Consider the following 13,176-nt stretch of genomic DNA (forward strand, 5'->3'; position numbering starts at 1 on the left):
AGTCCCACAAGGACCTGGATTTATGCCTATTCTGTTCTTTTTGGTATCCCCAGTACCTAGAACAATACCTGACACACAGGAGGTGCTCAATAAATATTTGCTGAATTATACAAAAAGGAGGGCTTTGGCTAGTGGTTAAGTGCTTTAAAGAAAACAAAACTATAATAGAGTAATGGAGAAGGGCAGTGTGCAAGTATGCACCTTTTCAGATCAGACAGTTAAAAAGGCTCTTCTAAGGAGATGCCCCCTGAACTTAGGCTTAATAACCAAAGATGGACTTGAAATGATTTGAGAGAAGAGCTTTCCAGAGAGAAAAACAACAGGGGCATTTGCCTGAGGCAGGAGTAGTCTGACATTCACTCATTCAACCTGGTCAGTATGGGGAAGCCACAAATTTACCACAGTGAAGAGCTCAGATTCTATTCAGATAGTTTGGGCAAAAGGCATTGGTGGCTTCGAATGGGGTCAAGGCAGTGGAAATGAAGAGAGTGGGTAACTTAATGATCCATTTTGGAGAAGAGTAGACAAGATCTGCTAATAGGTTTAATAATGAGATAATGCCAAGAGTAGAATTAAGAATGACTCTCAAGCCTGGGGCTTAAACAGCTGGGTGGATGATGCTACAATTTCCTGAGACAGAAAAAATGAAGTGAGGAGCAGGTATTATTATGCAGGTAATGGAGGAAGGGAACAACTTTTACAACTGGCCACCTAACTGGGATGTCAAGTAAGCGGTTGGATATTTCAGTCTGAAGCTTCATGAAATGGACTGAAGTACAGAGCTGTAAGTTTGGAAGTTGTGTGCTTAGAGATGGTGTTAAAGCCAAAGGGCTCAAGAGGTAACAGGAAGAGAGGGATTAGAACGATTATTCCATGGAACTCCAAGGGGAAAAGCAAAAAATTAAAGACAAGGGTTAATGTGAGTTAAGTACAGTTTGGTAAGAGAAAGAACATTCTGACACTCTAACTAGAGCTGTACAGTAAGAGACTCGACTGCTTGCATACATTATGGGCTTTCTACCCAAGGAGGCATTTTTAGAAGTAAGGGCTAGATGACCACCTGTAGGGTTATTACTAAAGTGATTCTTGTAAGGGATGAGAGTTTCCTTCAAAGGTATCATATAAAGGAACTTTTAAGACATATATGATTTATTTCCACTTATGTAACTTGTTTTGTTACTAAGCAGATTCTACAGTAAAAATCACTGGCATATAAAATGCATGTATCTGCTAGTAGCTACTAGTTGTTACCTGTTTTTGTTAGCAAAAGGTTATCCAGATGTCTGTCTCCAACTCCAAGTATGTATGTAATCACACAATATCCAGCTGCAAAGTAACAGTTCAAAACGAAAAATAGTGAAAAACACATGCAAACCAGGTTAAAACACACAAATGAATATAAAAGCAGTCTGTGTTACTTCAATTTCACTTTGATGACTACTTTTTGATATCTCACCTAAATTCTCAAATATGGCATCTTCTTTGATTCTATGAAGAGTTTATCACTTGAAACTCAATATAAATTACTATTTGCATGAGAAATAACATCCTGTAGGATTTTGTCAAATTACAAAAGTCACTTGTATCAAAAGTTAATTCAGGCTTCAGCAGCCTTAATTATAACATGATTCTCCCACTTCTCGTTTCAAATTGGACACATGTTACAGATGACAGCGAAAAAGAAGTATCTACAGAAATACACATAATGAAGTCAATCATCCTACAACGCTATTATCTATAAGATAACAAAAGTAAATGCAGGGTTTAAAAGGAAAATCTTTAGAGAAACAATTGTGAAGTGTCAGCAGACAGAAAAACAACAGAATTTATGTGAGTGGTAACAGCACTTAAGAAGTTCAAAGCATAATCTTCTTAAGTACTCAGAAAAATTACATGAGCAGAGCCAGGGGCAAAGTCACTCACTGACTCTAGCTTTATTCTTTTATCTTTCTCTTCTAAAAAGTCTGGAAACCTGTCATGTGTTGAAAATGCTCAAACAAAATAAAGCATATAACACCTTTTTGAAGGTTATTTTCTTCCATTCTATTGCCTGAGAAGATATACAACTGGCAAACATACAGATGACTATACCAGTATTTACAAAAACATATTTATCTCAGTATGTAGAAAAAAAGACTAGACCACCTGTTAATGACTAAATTAATTTCACTGGGTTAATCTTTAATTATTAATTAACTAATCACAGTTACAACTTATGGAAGGTTATTTAGGTACGCACATTACATCCATCATCTCTAACCCTTATAATGATGCCAGTTAAGTACTACACTACCGTCCAAATGAAAACACCTTAGGCTCCAGAAGTTAACAAGATTGTGCAAGGTCACTGGGCTGGGATTTATTCTAAAGTCCTTGCTCAGGCCACTTCCACACTCTAAAGCCCATGTTCCCCAAAGTGGCTATTTAGATAGGTGCAATACTCCCCAAGATATTTAAACTCAAGTTTATTTGTTAAGAATAACTAACCATATTCTACAGATAAAATTATATAGTATATGTATTTGAAACTATGTCCATATGTACAGAATGTAGGAAAGCATACTATCATTCAAAAAATGCTTCTACTAACAATTTTCACTTAACTGTAACAAAATCAGTTACTCTCAAAATAGAGCCTGTGGTGTGACAGGAACTAGTCATTTGTCCATGCACTGTCCTCTCTATGCTTCTTCCTTAACACAAAACCAGGATGTGGAGAGTGAGACTGTGCCTAGGTAAGAGAATGTGTTTCCCAGCCTCACCTGCACTTAGGCATGCCCAGGGAACTAAGTAAATGTAGCTTTGTGATGAGTGTTTTGAAAGACGCAGCAGACTGAGCCAAGGAGTGGGCCTTTTAGGCTTTTTCTCCAGGCTAGCTAGACCGTAAACCTGATGACTGTGTTGGCAAGTCATTTAGGACCACAGGGAAAAGGCCAAGAGAATCACAAAAACCTTGGCTGGCCCTAACATCTGTAAGCAGCTGAAACAACTGCAGTGGCTGACATCTGGGCTTCCTACAAAAGATAATGACCAGTGTGTATAAACCACTACAGATTATGTGAACTTCAGCTGAATTCAACTATTGACACGTTGAGTGATCCATTAAGGAACTTAAGGGTCACTGACATAAAGGATGAGCAAATATAGGTTGATGGCCAAAGTTGGACCCCTGTTTTTATAGTTTATAAATAAAGTTTACTGGAACTCAGCCACACCCAGTCACATATTTCTTGAGCACCACAGTGGCCTGGTCGAATGGCTGCACCAGAGACCACGTGGCCTGAATCTGGCTACAGTATTTTCTACATGGAGGGCTTGTGAGGAAAAGTGGTCTGACTCTTGATCTGCAGAGCGGCTTGTCAAAACATGAGACACAGACTGGAAGCATCACCCTTACCTAGAAGCTTGATAAAAACACAGATGCTTAGGGCACACTTCAGTCTTGCTGCATCAGAATTTCTAGAAGCAGTGGCCAGAGAGTGATGGTTATACACAAGAGAAGTTTGGAAAGCCCTCTCTAGTGCTTTAATGTACGTAAGAATCCCCTGGGAATCCTATTAAAATGAAGATTCCGATCAAAACATGAGGGGCCAAGCACTGGGATTCACCAACACAAACACACTTCCAGACGAAGCTGAAGCTGCCGGTCTGTGGCTTGGACGTGCAGCAGCGGCACGCTCTAACACTGCTGCCAAATATGCAATTCCACAAATGACTACTGGCTCCCCACAGAACACCCAGTAAGGGACTTACCCAAGGATGCTGAGTCTGGTATTCACAAAGAGAACATATAAGCACTGAGTACACTGAGCTCTCTAAGATGAGAGTCACTTAGAAATCTGGTTTGTCGCTCAATACTTGTGAAGGATACAAACTCCTACTGATAATGTGCTTACAAGGACAAATGAACCGCAATTTTCAAAGAGTACATCACTGTGTATCAATGCACTCGAGCTATTGTTTGGTACAATGTCCTTTTTTGTTAATTATAAATTAGCTTTGTCACTACTTTGTTTCAAATTGTTTAGCTATCCCTACAGAGTAATAATGATTCATACGTGCAGCAATAGTACTTTTGACCTAAAAGTTTTTATGTAACTTGACATGCCATAAATTTTGCCTGTCTCTATTGATAGGGCAAGATGTTTTGATAAACTACTTTCTATCACTGCATTTGCTTTCACAATAACATTTCATTATTATTACTGGATTATTTTCCAATGGAAACGGGAAATGTATGGAAAAGTAACTTATACCCTGCCTCAGTGGGCTGGGGTCATAAATGTGTTCGATGGTCACTTCAACTGATGTTTTTTTAAGTCAAGTGAGATACCATATGATCTTCCCTCTTTCACATTTATATACATGGTGGGGCTGTGAATTCAGAGTATTCCAATAATTCAAACTGTCAATGCTTAAGAGAAAGAGTACATCCTGAAAAAGACATTTGAATTAAGAGTGGGATGATCCCCAGAAATTTTTAGGACACAGATAATAGATTCAGAACTATCTAGGTTGGCACAGTGTAGATCAAGGGATTTTTAGAGGAACTGAAGCTACTCTTTAACTTCAGTGGAAATATTATACCTGTCCAAGAGAATCTTGTCCAAAGGATGCTGTCCATTAGTATTATGACCCCATGTGAAATGTATTCAAATTGGTTTTATATTACAACTTTGATTTAAAGTAAAATACAGAGAGATATTAGACAACTAAGCAAAAATTTCCCTTTACTTAGTAAAGATATGTGTGTGAGAATAAGTAGTGCTCTCACATTTACTTGCATGATATAGACTCGACACCTTGCATAATCCAGAAATGTAACCCTATTATCACTTTCTTCTTACAATCTGCCCACGACCCAAAACTTTACTTTCTAAAATGAAAGTTACACATATATCTATATGATAATGTCCAATAATCAGATTCTAGTACAAAGTAGCTAACTTATTAATCACTAACTCCTCTAATGAAAAATTCAAATAATGACTTTCAACCTCTGATATAACCTGGAATGCTACCAAACTCACTGAAACACAAACGATGATTTTGTAACACAGCAAGATATATATGAAACAGAAGGCTACTCAAAATAAGATGAAGAGAAGGCCTGCCATCAATTATCAGGGAAGGAATAAATGTGTAACACTGGGGAAAAAAGAGAGGAACAAGATCCAGTTTGAATTTAAGTGTCCAAGAGGTGTAATTTAAATGGCTATTTTTTTTTAAATGAAAAAGCCAGTCATATTTTCATTAGGTCTTGGGAAAAAATAGAACACTATATAAAAGGTACAACACTCTGATATGTATCCGCAATATACTGTTCTAGTAATTTTACTAAAATTTTCAAATTTTAGTCAATATTTATAGATGATATGTGTGTGTATATATATTTCAACTAGAAAAAGTTAGCATTCTTTTTCAAATAGATTTATGATGTAAAAAAGTTAACAGTAACTATCTAAAAGTTCAGTAAGAAGACACAAGGTAATTGTTGGAAGGCATGTGAAATATCTCAAGTAACAAGATACTGAGAACTGGATACAGATAAAGAGAGAGGGGCACCTGGGTGGTTCAGTGGGTTAAAGCCTCTGCCTTCAGCTCAGGTCATGATCTCAGGGTCCTGGGATGGAGCCCCGCATCAGGCTCTCTGCTCAGCAGGAAGCCTGCTTACCACTCCCCCTCTGCCTGCCTCTCTGCCTGCTTTTTCTCTCTCTCTCTGTCAAATAAATAAATAAAATCTTAAAAAAAAAGAAGAGAGAGAGAGAGAGAGAGAGCGCCACACGTTCTTTAACACACTTTTCATTCAAGGTAGGAACTACAGCCCCTCCCTTTGGATCCAGGCAGGCTCTGTGACTTTTCAATCCAGGCCTTCAGAAACCAACAATTTCTACTTCCTGTCTCTCAGAGTTCCTCTTGGAACCCAGTTCTGAGAAGCCCAAGCCACAGAGAGGCCATGCACAGGAGATCTGGTTGGCAAACCTTGTTATAAAAGACAGTATGAACTGTCATGTGAGTAATCTTAGACGTCCAGCCTGTCTTTAGATAACATGTAATTTTTTCAGAAAACAGAAAACAGAATTGAAGGTCTGAAAAAACAGGAAAGAAAAGAAAGAGGAAAAGGAAAGAAAAGAATGAAAGCAGGGAAGGTAGGAGAGAAAGATAAGAAAAATCCAGAGTGGGAGAGCAAGGGTGAGTAAAAAGAAAGAATACATTTTCTCTGGAATGTTTCGATTTTTTTTAGTTCTTAAATCTACACTGTACGTGGTCATTTTTATGGGTAAACACAGTTACATGTAACATGTTATATTCCTTCAGTAAAAATAAGATCAAAACCGTAAAGGATTTTAATATACATACATATTTTATTTTGGTGCTTTTAAAGTTCCCAGGAATATTACATTTTCTTTATACTTCTAAGCCAAACCTGCAACATCAAGTATAAATTTGGGGAGAAATTATGTTGTCTAAAATAATCCAGACTACTACTTCACAGGAACATTGTGAAAAATATTTTAAAAATGCCATGTATAAGAAGCAGTTTACAAGACATAAAATGATATGAAAGTTTAAACGTAATTGTTACATGTCTATAAATCCCCTTGCTTGCTTCCCCCTAACTTAAGGATAGGTATAAACAGGAACATAACCATAAAATTTTAATAAAATAAGAATGACTTATTATATACCATATCCCATCCAGGGCTCAAATCTAGTATCAATTCCTTTATTAACCCTCCCTGAAACAATCTAGTTACTAAAAACAAACAAAAAACAAAAAAAACCTCTCCAGAAAATCTCGAAAAAATTCTCTAGAATATAAACTTCATGAGGATAGGTAGGCATAAATGATCAAAACATATGAATTAATCCCTATGGCATTCTACCACTTACTTATTTCCAGGAAGGCACCATAAAATAAAACATCTTGAGAGGCATCCTCCTAACACAGCTCTTGAGATTTATCTAAACCATAATTATCGCTGAGATTTTTCCCACAGTCTACTAACTGCAGTTATGCAAACGGGGAAAATTAATAGCTTCCAGGAAGAGATAACTTGTAATTTTAGCATGGTTAACCCATTAAAGACTAAGTAGACTTTACACCTTGTTACTACTGTTATGTCAAAACATTAAAGACTTCTTTTATCAGGATTTTGTATCTTTTAATCATCTTCTTATAGAGAATTTAAATCTGCCATGATCGGAATGTCTACGTCCTCCCAAAATTCACACAATGAAATCCTAATGTCCAGTGTGATGGTATTAGGAGGTGCTTACCATCCTAAAAACTCAAAAACGAGAGCCCACAGAGCTCCCTAGCCTGTTCTGCCAGGTGAAAATACAACAAAAAGTCTTCCACCCCAAAAAGGCCCTCTCCTGACCATGCTGGTATACCCTATCCTGGACTTGCAGCCTATAAGCCAACCTCTGGTAATTTATTATAACAGCCCAAAAGGACTAAGATAAAATCCTACAAAGTGCTAAATGTAAATGTGTATGAATACGGCAACATTGGGATAGCCTATTTCCTTGACTCCAACGTACCAATGGAAAGCAAAATTTGAAAAACTTACCACAGCTTTTAACATATGTGTCCATAACTTCAGCACTAATGCCATTTGGCCCATTCTCACTTGGTGCATACTTTCTAAAGAAGTTCTGAAAAGATAAAATTTACATGTTTACAAATTCAGTATAATCCTTAAGCAAATCAGATATTTTGAAATTATAAGAAATGACCAAATGTGTAATCTAAAGCTTAGTCAGTAATTATAAAATGTGGATTTTAAAAAGTATATTCCAAGAATTAATCTTATTACTATGCTTACAAACAGTTAAGATTTAAAAAAAAAGTATGCTGCTACTTTCATATCTTAGGGAAAACATTACACAAAATTAAATAAATTTACTGCTATTTCTCTATACTCAATTTATCCTTTTCTTTTACCTTTCTTCCGAATGTAAAAAATGAGGGTTTTTTGGTACCATATATTCCCCTTAAAATGAACATGAGTTATTAAAATTATCTTTTAAGTATAGCCACTATTAGCATTAAAAAACCTCCAGTTATAAAACAAATAAGGGGATGTAAAGTACATCACAGGAAATATGGTCAATAATATCGTTAATAACTTGATGACAGACAGTGATTAGACACATGGTGATCATTTCGTAATTATATATTGCTGAATCACTGTGCTGGACACCTCAAAGCAGGATGATACTGTTATGTCAACTACATGCCAATAAAAAAAGCTCAGTAAAATTACACCCAAATTTGTAAATTAATTAGAATGCAAGTGCTAATTCTTACAGAAAATTAATGGAAAGATAAATATAAGAGAGATGTGAACTGAACAAAAGAATTACAGGGGGACAATAAATGCACTAGAGTGTCGAAAGAGTCTGGAATCAGTGTGGAAAACAGTGTTTTGTTTTGTTTCTGACTACCAACTGGAACTATTCCCTTATTAAATGTTAAAGAAAAACAGTATATATTATTTGAAAATACAAGTAACATGCTGTTAAAAAAAATTTATCCTATGTTTCAGCTTTTCTGAAAGTCCTTTGACAAAGGACTATGCCTTGAATATATAAAGAATTCCTATACATCAATAAAAACACAAATAACCCAACAGTAAAATGAACAAAAGATGTAAATAAGCATGTCACAGAAGAAATAAATGACCTATACATATATATTTTAAGCGCTCAACCTTGTGGGTAATTAGGGAAATGCAAACTAAAACAAAAATAAAATACCAAAATTTAGAAGTCTGACAATACAAAAAAAATTTAAATATAAAAAAAAAAGTTTAACAATACCAAGATTAGGCAAAGATGTATAGCAATGAGAAATGGAACATTTTTTTCCAAAAACAACTATTTTGGAAAATAGCTTTTAATTATCTACTGAAGTTGAACATGAGAATAACCCATGACTTGGCAAAACTATTTACAGAGATCAGATATGAAAACCAAGAATCAATATACAAATTGCCACTGGCCTTATTTTATTAAATAATAATTGCACAAAGCAACATAATAACTGACAACTTCATTAAACAATTACTTCAGTTAGAAACTATATTAAAGATCTACCTATACTTCACATCATCTTCAAAACAATCCTAGAGGTAGCTACTAGTAATTATAACCCAAATTTTACAGATGCAGAAACTGAGACCTGAAGGGTATGTTAGGGGTTCAAGGCCTCCTACATGTGTTACATGGAGTCACAGACTCAACATATGGTTGGTACCACAACTGACACTTACCACACACAGCAGATCCAGCATAGGACAAGTACACATGCAAAGTCTGGAGAAACCCACGTGTAAGCCTCCTGCCTCTCTTCTGTGAGGGGATACACTGATCATATTTATTACTTTTCTTCAACAATTTTTTAAAAAGGCAGTAATTTGGGTGCAATATTTCTCTCCAGGAAAGCCTACTGGAGACATTACTCAAGGTTTTTATTGGGAGCTGGTCATATAGGTACCCTCTGTCTAGCAACTGCCAAAATTCTAGAAGGAAAGCAAGTTGTTTGCTATAAATCACATATTACAAGTAGTCTAGGCACACTGAACTACTCTTATGAGTTAGGGAACAGAGGAACAACACACTGAAACCAAGTTCCCAGATACCAGTCAAAGGCTACCCTAGCAAGTGGGCTTTTCCAATGATAAGACCCTCAAGTCGGCTATACTACTCTTCTTTGCACAAAGGGTTAAGAAGCCACTCAAGGTTTACAGTTGAAAAGCTGCATGGCCAAACTCCAACCCCGGGCAGTTCCATGTTTTGAGCAAAAACTTTTTTCCTTTTATTTTTTCCCATTTCCTCCCCATCCTACCTCCTCTCCAGTAACCATCTGTTTGTTCTCTATAGTTAAGAATATTTTTTATTTGTCTTTTTTTTCCTTTCTTCATTTGTTTTCTCTCTTAAATTCTACATATAAATGATATCATATGGTATTTGTCTTTCTCTGACTGGCTTATTTTACCTGTCATTATACCTTTTTTTTTTCCATTATACTTTTCTAGATCCATCTACTTTTCTAGATGCCATTTGCCATCTTGCAAATGGCAAGATGTCATTCTTTTTTATGGTGGAATAATATTCCATTGTGTATGGCGTTGGGGTGTGTGTGTGTGTGTGTGTGTGTGTGTGTGTGTGTGTGTATGTGTGTGTATCCCACCTCTTTTTTACCCATCCATCTATTGATAGACACTTGGGCTACTGCCATAATTTAGCTACTGTAAATAATGCTGCAGTAAACAAAGGGGTACATATACCCCTTCCCTTCAATTTAGTGTTTTCATTTTTCAGTTAAACACCCAGTAGTGGGATTACTGGATCGTAGGATAGTTCTACTTTTAATTTTTTGAGTAACCTCCATACTGTCTGCCACAATAGCTCTACCACTTTTTGTAATCTCACCAACAGTGTACCAGGGTTCTGTTTTCTCTAACTCCTTGCCAAGACTTGTTACATGAGTCTGATTTTAGTCATTCTGACAGTGTGCAGTGGTATCTCATTGTGGCTTTGGTTTGTATTTTTCTGATGATGAATGATGTTGAGGATCTTTTCATGTGTCTGTTGGCCATCTGGATGTTGTCTTTGGAGAAATGTCTGTTCATGTCTTCTGCCCATGTTTTAATTGGATTGTTTGATTTTGGGGTATGAGTTGTGTAAGTTTTTTATATATTTTGGATATTAACCCTTTATCAGATATGTCATTTGCAAAAATCTTCTCCTTCCGCATGCTGTCATTTAGTTTTGTTGGCTGTTACTATGAAGAAGCTTTTTGTTTTGATGTAATCCCAACAGTTTATTTTTGCTTTTGTTTCCCTTGCCTCAGGAGATGGCTCTAAAAGGATGCTGCTACAGCTGCTGTCAGAGAAATTAGTGCCTGTGCTTTCCTGTAGGATTTTTATGGTTTCAGGTCTCACATTTAAGCCCTTAAACCATTTTGAGTTTATTTTTGTATGTGGTGTAAGGAGTGGCCCATTTTCATTCTTTTGCATGTAGCTGTCCAGTTCTCCCAACACCATTTGTTAAAGAGACTTTTTCCCATTGCAAATTCTTGCCTCTTTTGTCAAAGATTAATTGACCACATAATCGTGGGTTTATTTCTTTGCTTTCTATTCTGTTCCATTAATCAATGTCTATTTTTGTGCCAGTACCATACTGTTTTGATTACTACAGCTTTGTAATATAATCTAAGGTCTGGAATTATGATACCTCTAGTTCTGTTTTTCTTCTTCAAGACTGCTTTGTCTATTTAAGATCATTTGTGGTGCCATAGAAATTTTAGAATTGTTTGTTCTTGTTCTGTGAAAAATGCTGTTGGTACTTTGGTAGGGATTGCATTAATTGTGCATACTGCTTGGATAGTATAAACATTTTTACAATATTTGTTCTTTCAATCTGAACATGGATTGTCTTTCCATTCCTTGTGTTATCTTCAATTTACTTTACCAGTGTTTTATAGCTTCCAGGGTATAGGTCTTTTTTAACTCTTTCATTCCTAGGTCCTTTATTTTATTATTTCTGGTGCAATTTTAAGTGGAACCGTTTTCCTAATTTCTCTTTCTGCTGCTTCATTATTAGTGTATAGGAATGCAACAGATTTCTGCATATTGATTTTGCATCCTGTAACTTTACTGAATTCATTTATCAGTTCTAGGAAGCTATTATCTCTCATGAACATAGATGCAAAAATCCTCAAAAAATATTAGCAAACTGAATTCAAGAATACATTAGAGGGCACCTGGGTGGTTCAGTTGGTTAAGCAACTGCCTCCAGCTCAGGTCATGATCCTGGAGTCCCGGGATCGAGTCCTATATTGGGCTCCCTGTTTTGCAGGGGTCTGCTTCTCCCTCTGACCCTCTCCCCTCTCATGCTCTCTCTCTCTCACTCTCTCTCTCAAATAAATAAATAAAATCTTAAAAAAAAAACACATTAGAAAAATCATGCACCACAATCAAGTGGATTTATTCCTGGGATGCAAGGGTGGTTCAATATTCACAAACTGATCAACATGATATGTCACATCAGTAAGAGAAAGGATGAGAATCCTATGATCATTTCAAAAGATGAACAAAAAGATTTGACAAAGTACAACATTCATTCATGATAAAAACCCTCAACAATGTGGGTTTAGAAGGAACAAATCTCAACATAATAAAGACCATATGTGAAAAAAAACACAGCTCACATCATACTCAGTGGGGAAAAACTGACAGTCTTTTTTCCTAAGGTCAGGAGTAGGTCAAGGATGTCCACTCTCACCACCCTCGTTCAAATAGTACTGGGAGTCCTAGCCACAGCAGTTATACAACAAAAAGAAATAAAAGGCATCTGAATTGGTAACGAAGAAGTAAAACTTTCACAGTTTACTATATATTTGGGAGACCTTAAGGACTTCAGTAAGCCTGAGCTTTTAACCACTGCATGTGAGTGTTCCCTAAACCAAAGAACAGAATAACCACTTGGTTTGCCAAGAAATCAGAGTAATGCTTTTCTGCAAGTCTAAACTCCATACTGAATTACTGTGACATGTTAAACTAAGAAAGACAAAAACACACTGTAGCAAATATCCTGTCAAGTCCTTCTCATATTATCTTTCATCTCAGGTATATCAGGTTTTCTGTGCAAATTACATACTTTTTTCCCACTGGAAAAAAGAAAAAATCATATTTAAAAAACAACCAAAATAAACTATTGAGATGTGATAAGAAGTAATCTATGTATTTAAAGTGTAAAAAATTTCAAAGACACACATGTCATGATTGTAGAAACTGCTTACCTTTTCTTACATTAAAGGACAGCAATGAGGCTGGAGGGTCTTTTTTTTTAATTTTATTAATTATTTTTATTAACATATAATGTATTATTTGCCCCAGGGGTACATGTATGTGAATTGTCAGGCTTACACATTTCATAGCACTCACCATATCACATACCCTCCCCAATGTCCATAACTCAACTACCCTCTCCATACCCCCTATCCCCTCAGCAACCCTGTTTGTTTTGTGAGATTAAGAGTCTCTTATGGTTGAAGACAGGGTCTTAAAAACAAATGTTCAAACCATGTAGGAGCAAGACTATGTAGTACTAGTCTGAATAACAACAAAAATTAGAAATAATCAAATGTTCAGTTAGGATTAA

The 13,176-nt window shown here is 36.1% G+C and overlaps 1 protein-coding gene across 1 annotated transcript in view; it reads right to left on the bottom strand.

Moving 5' to 3' along the window:
* The window catches only part of PIK3C3 (phosphatidylinositol 3-kinase catalytic subunit type 3), a 138,431-nt gene that overhangs the window by 37,475 nt on the left and 87,780 nt on the right, over window positions 1-13,176 (bottom strand). Inside the window, exons 20-21 of the mRNA XM_080821014.1 lie at window positions 7,578-7,662; window positions 1,252-1,326 (exon numbers count right to left, since the gene is read on the bottom strand). Of these exons, the coding sequence (XP_080677140.1) occupies window positions 1,252-1,326; window positions 7,578-7,662 (160 nt within the window). The remainder of the gene's footprint in view (window positions 1-1,251; window positions 1,327-7,577; window positions 7,663-13,176) is intronic.

Source organism: Martes martes (genome assembly GCF_963455335.1).
Source record: "Martes martes genome assembly, chromosome: 13".
Lineage (NCBI taxonomy): Eukaryota > Metazoa > Chordata > Mammalia > Carnivora > Mustelidae > Martes > Martes martes.